A 13,892-nucleotide genomic window follows, 5' to 3' on the forward strand; every position below is an offset into this window, starting at 1 on the left:
TCTGTCATCTGCAACTCTATAACTGTCTGGTTCGGTTCTGCAACCCAACAAGACTGACGTAGACTTCAGAGGAGAATCAAAATTGCAGGGGGGAAAAACAATTGCTGCCAACCTGCTTTCCATTGAGGACCTGTACACTGCACAAGTCAAAAAGAGAGCAGTGAAAATATTTACTGACCCCTCGCATCCTGGACATAAACTGTTTCAACTCCTACACTCAAAGCATCGCTACAGAGCACTGCACACCAAGACAACTAGACACAAGGACAGTTTTTCCCCCGAACGCCATCACTCTGCTAAACAAATAATTCCCTCAAAACTGTCAAACTAAGTCTGCACTACTATTACTACCGTGTCCCCTCACTTTTCGCGGGGGATGCGTTCCGAGACCACCCGCGAAAGTCAAATTTCCGCGAAGTAGAGATGTGGAAGTAAATACACTATTTTTGGTTATGAACAGTATCACAAACCTTCCCTTAACACTTTAAACCCCTAAACTGCTATTTCTCATTCCCTTAGCAACCATTTAGATTATTACTCACCATGTTTATTTATTAAAGTTTATTAAAAAAAATATTTATTAAAGGCGGACGAAAGTTTGGCGATGATGTATCACATCATCGGGCGGGAAAAACCATAGTATAGGGAAAAAAACAGCAAAGCATTTTTTAATTAATATTTTTGAAAAACCGTGGTATAGCCGTTTCGCGAAGTCCGAACCCGCGAAAATCGAGGGACCACTGTATTCCAAATGTGGTCTCACCACGTTAAGTCAAAGCCTACCTGTATATGCTAGTCAAATCACGAGAGATTCTGCACGGCGTACTTAACTCCATGCAGGAACCGGGTAGAGACAAAATGCGTCAGAAATACATAATTAAAACCCCCCTCCAGGCACCCCTGGGGACGGTCCCAAGCAAATATTCCCACTGCGGGAGAATCAAAAAGGCATTAGAAAAAGCCCCAAAGAGGCTGAGCCAATCTCCAAGGAAACGTGTTCCAGAAATGGCCATTTGGCAACCCAGGAGGCTTTTGCTTAAAATAGAATAGAATAACAGAGTTGGAAGGGACCTTGGAGGTCTTCTAATCCAACCCCCTGCTTAGGCAGGAAACCCTACACTGCTTCAGACAGATGGTTATCCAACATCTGCTTAAAAACTTCCAGTGTTGGAGCATTCACAACTTCTAGAGGCAAGATGTTTAGCAGAAAAAGACCTCCTGGTCCATCTAGTCTGCCCTTATACTATTTCCTGTATTTTATCTTAGGATGGATCTATGTTTATCCCAGGCATGTTTAAATTCAGTTACTGTGGATTTAACAACCACGTCTGCTGGAAGTTTGTTCCAAGCATCTACTACTCTTTCAGTAAAATAATATTTTCTCATGTTGCTTTTGATCTTTCCCCTAACTAACTTCAGATTGTGTCCCCCTGTTCTTGTGCTCACTTTCCTATTAAAAACACTTCCCTCCTGAACCTTGTTTAACCCTTTCACATATTTAAATGTTTCGATCATGTCCCCCCTTTCCCTTCTGTCCTCCAGACTATACAGATTGAGTTCATGAAGTCTTTCCTGATACGTTTTATGCTTAAGACCTTCCACCATTCTTGTAGCCCGTCTTTGGACCCGTTCAATTTTATCCATATCTTTTTGTAGGTGAGGTCTCCAGAACTGAACACAGTATTCCAAATGTGGTCTCACCAGCGCTCTATGCAGCGGGATGAAAATCTCCCTCTTCCTGCTTGTTATACCTCTAGCTATGCAGCCAAGCATTCTAGTTGCTTTCCCTACCGCCTGACTGTTTGGTTCACCCATTTTCAGAAATCACTACCCCTAAATCCTTCTCTGAAGTTTTTGCTAACACAGAACTGCCAATACACTATTTAGATTGAGGATTTCTTTTCCCCAAGTGCATTATTTTACATTTGGAAACATTAAACTGCAGTTTCCATTGCTTTGACCACTTATCTAGTAAAGCTAAATCATTTGTCATATTACAGACGCCTCCAGGAATATCAACCCTATTGAACACTTTAGAGGCAAGGGATTGACACACTTTAGGAACAAGCGATTGAATTTTAAACTGGATGGAGAAACCCACGGGAGTTCAGATTCAGGTTTCTCACAGGTGCACTAATAAATTGAAACTTTGAGGAAGGCCATGGCTGGGACTCTGATTTAATTTTGGATGCTGTTTGGAACCCTGACACTATCGACGGTGCTGTTCCCAACCAACGCCACCTGGAAATTGCTTACTTTTGCGGCTATCGTTTTCCTTTTCATGCTGCTGTGATCGCTTCCTTTGTCTGACTCTTCGCTCTCGGCCTTCTCCACAGTCAGCCCTGCTGCACCGACATCTGCGGCTGGGGTCAAGTCTTCCTCCCCGGGAACGTCGCTGCCTCCGACGGGGTCGATGTCGCCAACTTCGCTGTCGGAGGAGCTTGGTGGCTGTAAGGATACGGAAGGAGAGAAAGGGACAAAAGGAGAGTACAGTGGTAGGTACCTCAAGATACGAACCCCTTGTCTTACGAACAACTCGTGATACGAACCCGGGGTTCAGAAAAATTTTGCCTCTTCTTACGAACTTTTTTCGAGTTACGAACCGGCGTTCGGAGACTGCTGGGAAGCCGCGCGGCTGTTTTAAAAGGTAACAGCCGGGCGGCGGGGCTTCCCAGAAGCCTCCTGAACGCCGGTTCGTAACTGGAACAAAGTTCGTAAGAAGAGGCAAAATTTTGCTGAACCCCCGGGTTCGGTTCGGGAGGTTGCTGGGAAGCCCCCCAGGCCGGCTGCGACCTTTTAAAACACCCGCGCCACTTCCCAGCTGTCTCCCGAAGCCGAACGCGGAAGTTCGGCTTTAGCGTTCGGCTTCAGGAGACAGCTGCGAAGCGGCGCGGGTGTTTTAAAAGGTCGCAGCCGGCCTGGGGGGCTTCCCAGCACCCCCCCGAACCCCGAACCCGGGTTCGGGGGGGTGCTGGTAAGCCCCCCAGGCCGGCTGTCACCTTTTAAAACAGCCGCGCGGCTTTCCAGCAGTCGCCGAAAGCCGTTTTTTTTGCAGGGGTTTTTTTGGTTGCACGGATTAATTGACTTTACATTGTTTCCTATGGGAAACAATGTTTCGTCTTACGAACCTTTCGTCTTACGAACCTCTTCCTTGCACCAATTAAGTTCGTATCATGAGGTATTACTGTATAAGGGACTGGAAAAGTAGTAACAACAACAACAACAATAACAATAGAGTTGGAAGGAACCATGGAGGTCTTCTAGTCCAACCCCTGGCTTAGGCAGGAAACCCTACACTACGTCAGACAGATGGTTTTCATCTTCTTAAAAACTTCCACTGTTAGAGCATTCACAACTTCTGGAGGCAAGCTGTTCCACAGATTATTATTATTTATTATTATTATTATTATTATTATTATTATTATTATTATTAATTAGATTTGTATTTATTAGATTTGTATATTTGTATTAAGTCTTTCAGGAAAATAATATTTTCTCACGTTGCTTCTGATCTTTCCCCCAGCTAACTTCAGATTGTGCCCCCTTGTTCTTGGGTTCACTTTCCTATTAAAAACACTTCCCTCCTGAACCTTATTTAACCCTTTAACGTATTTAAATGTTTCGATCATGTCCCCCCCCCCCCTTTCGGCACTGCTCACCCATTTTGAGACTGTCAGAAATCACTACCCTTAAATCCTTCTCTTCTGACGTTTTTGCTAACACAGAAATGCCAATATAATACTCAGATTGAGGATTCCTTTTGCCCAAGTGCATTATTTTACATTTATTTATTTATTTATTCATTCATTCATTCATTCATTCAATTTTTAGGCTGCCCTTCTCCTTAGACTCAGGGCGGCTTACAACATGTTAGCAATAGCACTTTTTTAACAGAGCTAGGCTATTGCCCCCACAATCCGGGTCCTCATTTTACCCACATCGGAAGGATGGAACCTTGAGCCGGTGATGAGATTTGAACCACTGACCTTCAGATCTACAAGTCAGCTTCAGTGGCCTGCAGTACAGCACTCTACCTGCTGCGCCACCCCGGCTCATTTGGAAACAATAAACTGCAATTTCCATTGCTTTGACTGCTTATGTAGTAAAGATAAGTTATTTGCCATATTACAGACTCCTCCAGGAATATCAACCCTATTGCACACTTTAGAGTCATTTTAGAGATCTTTTGATCTTTAAAGATCTTTAGAGATCTTCTTCTATGATGCCAGAACAGATGACCGATCAATAGTGTCAAGTGAGACTCACCGGTGGTGCAGTGTAGCTGGCATGAGGGTTGTTCTGGATTTCCCACAATCCTTCATTGAAACCTTTCCGTTTGTTAGTCTTTCCGTATTTGTCCTTGTACTTCTCATAAGGGAAGAGGTCCTTGGGGCCCAAAAACGCCCTGCAGGGTATGGACAGAGCAAATACGAAATGGGAGGGTTTGGAGAGAAAGGGACGGTTATGCCACCAACTCGTTTGCAGAACCTTCCAAAATCGTCACTTACGTCTCATGGGTTCCGAAAAAGAATATGGGGTACTTGTTGGGGGGAGGCTTCACGGCCCCGTCAATGATGTCGTCAATCTGAAAAGAAGAGGGGGAGACAAAGTCAATAAACATTGGAGGTGGAGTGAAAGACCGGCCATTTTCAAGCAAGAACCAGCCGAACATCATGGCTTATGGCAGTGGTAGCTAACCATTTTTTCCTTGGGTGCCGAAAGAGCGTAGGTGTGCACTACGGCGCATGTATGAGTGCCCACACCCATAATTCAATGCCTGGGGAGGGTGAAAACAGCTTCCCCTGCCCCCCGGAAGTCCTCTGGAGGCTGGAAACAGCCTGTTTCCCAGCTTCTGGTTGGCCTAGCGGGCTCCTGTTTTGCCCTTCCCAGGCTCCAAAGGCTTCCCTGGAGCTGGGGGAGGCTAAAAACATCTTCCACTATCCCCCTGGAGGCTCTCTGGAAGCCAAAAAAAACCCCTCCCAGAGCCTTTGTGCAAGCCAAAATTCAGCTAGCCAGCACACACATGCGCATTGGAGCTGAGCTAGGGCAACAGCTCACGTGCCAGCAGATATGGCTCTGCGTGCCACCTGTGGCACCTGTGCAATAGATTCACCATCACTGGCTTATGATGTCACAAAAGAATCCCGTAGGTTCTATATCTGCCTGAGAGCTAAAAAGGGGAAGTAGGTACTATGCGGGTAGTCCTTCCTTAACAACCATAATTGGGACCAGAAATGTCTGATGCTAAGAGCTTTGACCTTCTTAGCTGGCTTCTGACAAGCAAGAACTCACTTGGAATATGTATCCAGTTATGGTCACCATCATATAAATGGGTTTTTTTTTATAATTTGCTATTTATATTGACTTATTATTGCTGTTGCATTGTATCTTACTTGTTTTAAGCCGCCCTGAGTACCAAGGTATTGGTCAGCATAGAAATAGGTAGGTAGGTAGGTAGGTAGATAATAATAATAATTATAATTTATTAGATTTGTATGGCACCCCTCTCCGAAGACTCGGGGCGGCATACAACAAGTAAAATACAATGAAACAGCAATAATAAGTCAATATAAATAGCAAATTATAAAAAAAAAACCATTTATATGAAGGTGACCATATGGCAGTGGATAGATGGATAGATAGATATATAGATAGATAGAAAGATAGATAGATAGATAGATAGAGAGAGAGAGAGAGAGAAAGAAAGATAGAAAGATAGAAAGATAGATAAAGATAGATAGAAAGAGAGATAGAAAGAGAGAGAGAGAGAAAGATAGATAGAAAGAAAGAAAGAAAGATAGATAGATAGATAGATAGATAGATAGATAGATAGATAGTGTTGTGATTCAGTCTGAGGCTCCTCAGGGAACGGCTGGAACTCTGCCGGCTCCATGCTCAGAGGGGGAGGACGAGGAACAGGAGGAGGAGGAGGACCAGGCAGACGGGGAAGAGGAATGTCAGGACGAGGAGGAGGGAGAACAGCCGGAGACCCCCGGGGGGGAGCTCTCCCCAGCGAGTAGCCTGGAGTCATTAGATGAGAACGCACAAGCCATCATAGATATGAGGCAGAGAAGGGCAGCACAAAGAAGGGGACAATTAGCCAGGTATTTCCATCCCTAATAGGCAACAGCTGGGTTTGGGTGTAGTTCTCCTCAGAAAGGTTGAAAAGGCAGGCCCGCCCTTCCTGTATTGTGGAGAGTTATCTTTTGGGAGTCCTGTGACCTTGCTTCGATCCTTGGCGTCTCTGATTCTGGCTTGTGGCCTCAAAGGCTGAAAACCTGGGAGAGGCGTGGGTTTTATTATCTACAATGGTGTGTGTGCCAGCAAGAAGCTTGTTGTATTGTCTGGCCGTCGTGACTTTTCTGTGAAGCTTCATAGCATTCCAGTTTGTAAGAACAGTTTTTGTTATCTGTGTTTGTTTTCAAAGATATAAAATGACTTTGCTTTTTACCAGCGTGTCTGGCTACTCTTTTTAGTTGGTGTTGACGTCTGGGGGAACCCAGACAGAACAAATAGATAGATACTGTGTTTCCCCGAAAATAAGACAACGTCTTATATTAATTTTTGCTCCCAAAGATGTGCTACGTCTTATTTTCAGGGGATGGATGTCTTGGTTTTTTTCCAATGAATTGTATCCTGCATCCTGCTGCAGCAAAAACGCCTCCAAACACGCAGACGCGTGTTTTAAATCTGATTGATGCAGCATTTTGGGATCCAATTTATGGACAGCAGTGTTACATATGTTCTGTTTGGGAATGCTGCGAAACGAAACGTCTCCTACGTCTTACTTTCGAGGGATGCCTTATATTAGGCAATTCTACGAAACCTCTCCTATGTCTTACTTTCGGGGAAACAGGGGAAACAAACAAACAAATAGATGTTGAGATAGATAGGTCTAGATCAGTGAAGGAAAATCTATGACACGCAGAGTCATATCTGCTGGGTGACATAGGGGAAGGTTTGGTAGAGTCATTTGCCGATGACTCTAAAGTGTGCAATAGGGTTGATATTCCTGGAGGCGTCTGTGATATGGCAAATGATTTAGCTTTACTAGATAAGTGGTCAAAGCAATGGAAACTGCAGTTTAATGTTTCCAAATGTAACATAATGCATGGATGGACCCTGGAGGTCTTTTTATGTCGTCAATCTTCTATGTTTCTATGCTGGCACATGAGCCCTTGCCCTAGGCTCAGCTCCAACGTGCATGTGTGTGCCGGCCAGCTGATTTTTAGCTTGCACAGAGGCTCTTGGAGGATATTTTTGGCTTCCATAAAGCCTCCGGAGGGATGGGGGAGGGCATTTTTATGCTACCCATTTCCAGGGGAGGCTTTGGAGCCTGGGGAGGGCAAAACACAAGCCTACTGGGCCCACCAGAAGTTGGGAAACAGGCCATTCTTGGCCTCCAGAGGGCCTTCTGGGGGCAGGGGAAGCTGTTTTCACCCTCCTCAGGCAATGAATTATGAGTGTGGGCACTCGCACATATGCAATAGAGCACGCACACACTCTTTCTGCACCTGAGGAAAAAAAGGTTTGCCATCACTGAGATAGAGAGGGAGGGGGAGAGAGAGAGAGGTACGTAGGTAGGTATATAGGTAGGTAGGGAGACAAAGATAGACAGACAGACAGAGAGAGAGATGGTAGGTAGACAGGTCTTCTAGTAGTCTAACCCCTGTTCAAGCAGGAGACCCGGAACTATTTCAAACAAGAGGCTGTCCAGTTTCTTCTTTAAAAATTCCACTGATGGAGCAGCCACAACTTCTGGTGGCAAGCTGTTCCACTGGTTGATTGTTCTGTCAGGAAATTTCTCCTTAATTCTAAGTTGCTTCTCTCCTAATTTAGTTTTCACCTGTTGCTTCTTGTTCTACCCTCAGGTGCTTTGGAGAATAGCTTGACTCCCTCTTCTTTGTGGCAAAGATACTGGAAGACTGCTATCATGTCTTCCCTCGTCCTCCTTTTCATTAGACTAGCCATGCCCAGTTCCTGCAACCGTTCTTCAGACCCTTCCAATTCTGTTATTCTCTTCTTCTGTTAAAACACTTATCATGTCACCCCCCAATCCTTCTCAAGCGTTGCTCTCAGTTTGGGTTGTTCTGAGTTTGAAACCCTTCCAAAATCTGACACATAATTCAACAGTTTCTGCCTTTAAAAGCTGGAAAAGTTGGGTTCACCCATCTGACAGAGCTGTCCAAAAAAACCCTCAAGACTGTCGGTCACAACTGACAAATTGGGCTTGTGGTTTAAAAAACCTTCCCAACAGAGTCCTTGGTTTGAAGGGAAGTCGGAATTGAACAAAGCCCAGTAAATTTCCTGATTTCCTGGGGGGGGGGGGGGGGGGGGGAAAGACCTCAAAAGGGACCTTTTAAATAAATATCCCGAAGAACAACAAGGGGTAAGCTGTTCTAAGTCTATACGGGTAGTCCTCGACTTACGACCACAATTGACCTCAAAATGTGTGTTGTTAAGTGGGAAATTTGTTGAGTGGGTTTGACATCTTTCTACGCCCTTTCTTGCCACAACTGTTGAGTGAATCACTGCAGTGGATATTCTCCAAAGCCCTTGAAGGCCAGACAAGGAATAATGGATGGAAACTGACCAAGGAGAGATTCAAGCTGGAAATAAGGAGGAACTTTCTGACAGTGAGAACGAACAATCCATGGAACAGAAGTTGCCTTCGGAAGTTGGGGAAGCTTAATCCTGGAGGCTTTTAAGAAGAGACTGGACTGCCATCTGTCAGAAATGTTGTAGGGCCTCCTGCTTTGGTGGGGGGTTGGACTAGATGACCTACAGGGTCCCTTCCGATCCTGTTAAAATCTATAATAATAATAATAATAATAATAATAATAATAATAATAATAATAATAATACAGACTCTGTAAAGAAACAGATGAAACAATCGATCACATACTCAGCTGCTGCAAAAAGATCACACAGACTGACTACAAGCATAGACATGATGCTGTGGCACAGATGATCCACTGGAACTTATGCCGGAACTACCATTTACCAGTGGCAAAGAACTGGTAGGATCATAAGCCCGAAAAAGTGGTCCAAAATGAGCAAGCAAAAACTACTGTGGGACTTCCGACTTCTGACTGACCGAATTCTGAAGCATAACACACCAGACATCCTGATTGTGGATAAAAAGAAAGCATGGATCATCGACATCGCAATCCCAGGGGACAGCAGAATTGAGGAGAAGCAGCTAGAGAAATTAGTGAAATACGAAGATCTAAAAATCGAGCTGCAACGACTCTGGCATAAGCCAGTGAAAGTGGTCCCAGTGGTACTTGGCACGCTGGGCGCATTGCCAAAGGATCTCAGCGGACATTTGAAAACCATCAGAATTGACAAAATCTCCATCTGTCAATTGCAAAAGGCCGCTTTACTGGGATCTGCACACATAATTCACCGCTACATCACGCAGTCCTAGGTGCTTGGGAAGCGCCCGACTGGTGATGAAATACGAAATCCAGCATAGTGATCTCGTTTGCTGTGTTGCACTGACATAATGATAATAATAATAATAATAATAATAATAATAATAATAATAATAATAACAGCAGCAGCAGCAGCAGCAGCAGAGTTGGAAGGGACCTTGGAGGTCTTCTAGTCCAACCCCCTGCTTAGGCAAGAAATCCTATACTACATCTCCTTAAAAACTTCCAGCGTTGGGGCATTCACCACTTCTGGAGGCAAACTGTTCCACTGGTCAACCGTTCTGACTGTCAGGAAATTTCTCTTTAGTTCTAAATTACTTTTCTCCTTGTCTGATTGAAAAGATCTGTTGATCCGTTGAATAAGAATTGCTAAGAGTCCATTCAACCAAAAGAACAATGCCAAGAGAAAGCCTGAACTTTTGGGCTAATATCATTCATTCATTCATTCATTCATTCATTCATTCATTCACTTACTTAACTTGTATGCTGCCCAATTCCTAAAGGACTCTGGGCAGCTCACAACGAAGATAAAAACATCTATCAAAACCATCAAAAACATCTATGGGTCATTCTTGTCAAGTGGACCAGGTGTCCACTTGACTGATTTTTGCAGCCTTATTTGAAAAGAAACCGTCACAGAAACAACATATATGATAGGGGAAAAAGGGCTCTTTCTAATGAAATAAAAAGCAGGATGATTGAAGGTGAGAAAACAGAGAGCTCTGTTTCCTTACCTTCAATCACCTTCATTAGAAAGAGCAAGTATTTTTCTATCCCCCTCTGTTTTGTCACCTTCAATCATCTTCATTTTTATTTCATAGAAACATAGAATAGGCGTTGATTGCTTACCTGAACGCCTCTTCTCGTACGGTGAGCGGGTACAGCAGTCACATGGGTTGCTCATGTCCAATCCGGTGGAACTGAGCCTAGTATTAAAAAAGCTTGCCGGATCCGCCCCTTCCCCAGAATTCGCGAATCCATAGACTAGGCTCAGTTGTGAAGCTCTGTAGTGTTCAACTCTCATTGTTAGAGGAAGAAAGAAATAGAAAGGTAAAGAAGACACATACAAGGGCGGGAAGTGACTGCTGTACCCGCTCACCGTACGAGAAGAGGCGTTCAGGTAAGCAATCAACGCCTATTCTCCGTACTGAAGGAGCGGGTCCAGCAGTCACATGGGACATACCCAATAGATGGTCCCTAGGGTGGGATTAGCTTGCTATCGTGTGAGATAACGGATTGGAGTACCCTTCTGCCAAAGGCAGCGTCCGCTGAAGCGTAAGAATCAATTTTGTAGTGCCTGATGAAGGAATTTGGCGAGGCCCAAGTGGCTGCTTTGCAGACCTCCTCCAACGGGGCTTGAGTCGCCCAAGCGGCCGAGGTGGCTGCGCTCCTGGTGGAATGCGCAGTGATGTTCCTTGGAACTGAGAGGGAGGCCGACTCATAGGCCCTAGATATAGTCCCTCTGATCCAACGGCCTATTACTGTTGAAGACACTTTGGCCCCCATGACTCTGGGATGATAGGCTACAAAAAGTGCTTCTGACCTCCGAAAGGGTCCTGTGCGTTGGATATATATTCTCAGCGCTCTGGTGAGATCCAGGGTGTGCCATCTAATTGCCAAGGGATGGTCTCGTTGGAGGCAGAAGGAAGGTAGGACAATATCCTGAGATCTGTGGAACATGGAACTGACCTTGGGTAAGAAGGTGGGGTCCAGTCGCAAGACTACCTTGTCCTGATGGAATTGGCAAAGGTCCTGCCTGATTGAGAGGGCAGCCAGCTCCGAAATGCGTCGGGCAGAGGTAATAGCCACCAGGAAAGCTACCTTAAAGGATAGGTACCTGAGGGACGCCGATTTTAGGGGTTCGTATGGTGCCTGCGTGAGGGAGTGGAGAACCCGTGGCAAATCCCAGGATGGATACCTGTGGACCTTGGAAGGTCTGAGGTTGGCTATGCCCTTGAGGAATTCCTGAACTTCAGGGAAGGATCGGAGAGGCTGTCTGCGGGGGCCCCCTAGGACAGATGAAATGGCTGCCAGATGACGCCGGAGGGTGCTGGTGGAGAGTCCTTTATGGAAACCTCGCATAAGGAAGGAAATAATTCTGTGAATGGGGATGCACAGAGGGGAGAGACCTTCCTGAAGACACCACTGGTGAAACTTGGACCACGTGTGGTCGTAGATTCGATTGGTCGAGCCCCTTCTGGCCTTTAGAATGACCTCCACTGAATCAGGGTCATGCCCACGCAGCTCTAAATCTCTCCTGATAACAGCCAGGCGGTGAGGTGGAACCACTCCGGGTCTGGATGGAAAGAGGCCCCCTGCCGCAGCATATCCCCCGAAACGGGGAGTCGCCAAGGGTCCTGGACGGACAGCTGTTGGAGATCTGCGAACCAGGGCCGGCGGGGCCAATGAGGGGCGATTAAGATTACTCGGGCCCTCTCGGTGAGGACCTTGTGAATCACGTCCGGGAGGATTGGAATTGGAGGAAATGCATAGAGTAGGCCTGGAGGCCATGGACTCCGGAGGGCATTGATCGCTTCCGCTCCCGGGGATGGAAATCTGGAATAGAAGCGAGGGAGTTGGGCGTTCGCATTGGTCGCGAAGAGATCCAGGACTGGTAGGCCGAATCTGAGGGTGATTTGATGGAACAGGTCTTGATGGAGGTTCCACTCTCCTGGGTCTATCGTTGCTCGGGATAGCCAATCCGCCTGGATGTTGAGACTCCCCGAGATGTGATCGGCTAGGAGCGACTGGAGATGTTTTTCCGCCCAAAGGCCCAGCTTGAGGGCCTCCCTCATGAGAGCCTTGGATCTCGTGCCCCCTTGCCTGCAGATATGGCTTTTTGTGGCAATGTTGTCGGTGAGAATGAGAACGTGCCGGTTGGGGATGCGAGGAGAGAAATGCTTCAGAGCCAGGGAGACGGCTCTTAACTCTAGCCAATTTATTGGCCTGGAAGCTTCCTCCGGGGACCACGTGCCCTGGGCTATCATCCCCTGGGCGTGGGCGCCCCATCCCGATAGACTGGCATCTGTGGTGATGACAAATTGATCCGGGCACCTGAACGGGGATCCTCTGTCCATGGCCGGAGACTTCCACCACTTGAAGGATCTGCGAACACTCAGTGGAATGACAATGCGTCGATTTGAGTTGCTGTGCCCCGATCTCTGAAAAGGCAACAGAAGCCACTGGAGTTCCCTAGCATGAAGGCGAGCCCAGGGAATGATGCCTATGCATGACACCATCTTCCCCAAAAGAGAAGATAGAGTAACTATGGATACTGAAGGATTAGATAAAATGTTAGAAATTAACTCCACTATACTGAGTTTTCTCTCGGGAGAGAGAAAAACCTGGGAAGATTTTGAATCAATAATGGCTCCCAGGTGAGGAATGGAAGTGGAAGGTTGGAGGTGACTTTTTTCAAAGTTGATGGAAAACCCATGGTCCTGAAGGACTGACATGGTGACAGAAAGGTCTGATTTCACTCTCTCTAGGGAGTTCCCATGAATTAAAATATCATCAAGATAACATAAAATGTGGATGGGAGACGCCCGGATATAGGCCGCCAGGGACCCCAAGAGCTTTGTGAAGACCCGAGGGGCCGAGGAAAGGCCAAATGGCATCGCCCTATACTGGAAATGCCTGCCTTGAAAGGAAAAACGTAAAAATTTTCTGTGGCATTTGGCTATAGGAATGTGAAGGTAGGCCTCAGTGAGGTCTAAGGAGACCATGAAATCTCCCGAGTGAATGGCGGCCAAAATAGAAGACAAGGAGTGCATTTTAAACTTCCTATATTTGATGAATAGGTTTAGTTTCTTTAAATCCAAAATGGCTCTCCAACCTCCGGAGGACTTTGGAACCATAAATAGGATGGAGTAAAAACCTAGGCCCTTCTGACCGGAAGGGACCGGCTGAATGGCTCTAATGGACAATAGATGAGAAATGGCCTCCTCCATACGGTTACAATCTGAGGATGACCTGGGCGAAGGGCAGGAAATAAAACGTTTAGGGGGAGGAGAAATAAATTCTAAAAGAAGGCCTGTTTGAACAGTGTCAATGACCCAAGGGTCCTTGGAGGTGAGACGCCAATTTGAAGCGAAATGAGCTAGGCGACCCCCTATGGGAATGGAGGAAAGATTACCATCTAGGTTTTTTTGAAGCCCTGTTAGAGGAAGCTCCCCTTTGGAAGCGAAAACCTCTACCCCTGGAGTTCCTACCTTGGGAACGAAAGCGGGGGGAATACTGACCTGGAGATCTCTGATAGGAAGCCGCTTGATCTTGCTGGCGCCCTGGGCGACGAAAGGACTGCGTTTTAGTAACCTTTTTTGTGGTTGGGCCCAAAACCTTCTTCTTGTCTGTGGTCTCCGTGAGGAGAGGATCCAGAAGATCACCGAAGAGAAGGTCGCGCTTTAAGGGGCCCTGGGATAACTGCCACTTTTGGCGAACTCCCGCTTGCCAAGG

The 13,892-nt window shown here is 46.2% G+C and overlaps 1 protein-coding gene across 1 annotated transcript in view; it reads right to left on the bottom strand.

The window, feature by feature from the left end:
- HDGFL2 (HDGF like 2) overlaps positions 1–13,892 on the bottom strand; it is a 50,973-nt gene that overhangs the window by 23,859 nt on the left and 13,222 nt on the right. The window contains 3 exon segments of the mRNA XM_070744257.1: positions 2,257–2,448; positions 4,267–4,405; positions 4,509–4,585. Coding sequence (XP_070600358.1) covers positions 2,257–2,448; positions 4,267–4,405; positions 4,509–4,585 — 408 coding nt within the window.

The sequence above is a fragment of the Erythrolamprus reginae genome, chromosome 1, assembly GCF_031021105.1.
Source record: "Erythrolamprus reginae isolate rEryReg1 chromosome 1, rEryReg1.hap1, whole genome shotgun sequence".
In the NCBI taxonomy this organism is placed as follows: Eukaryota; Metazoa; Chordata; class Lepidosauria; order Squamata; family Dipsadidae; genus Erythrolamprus; species Erythrolamprus reginae.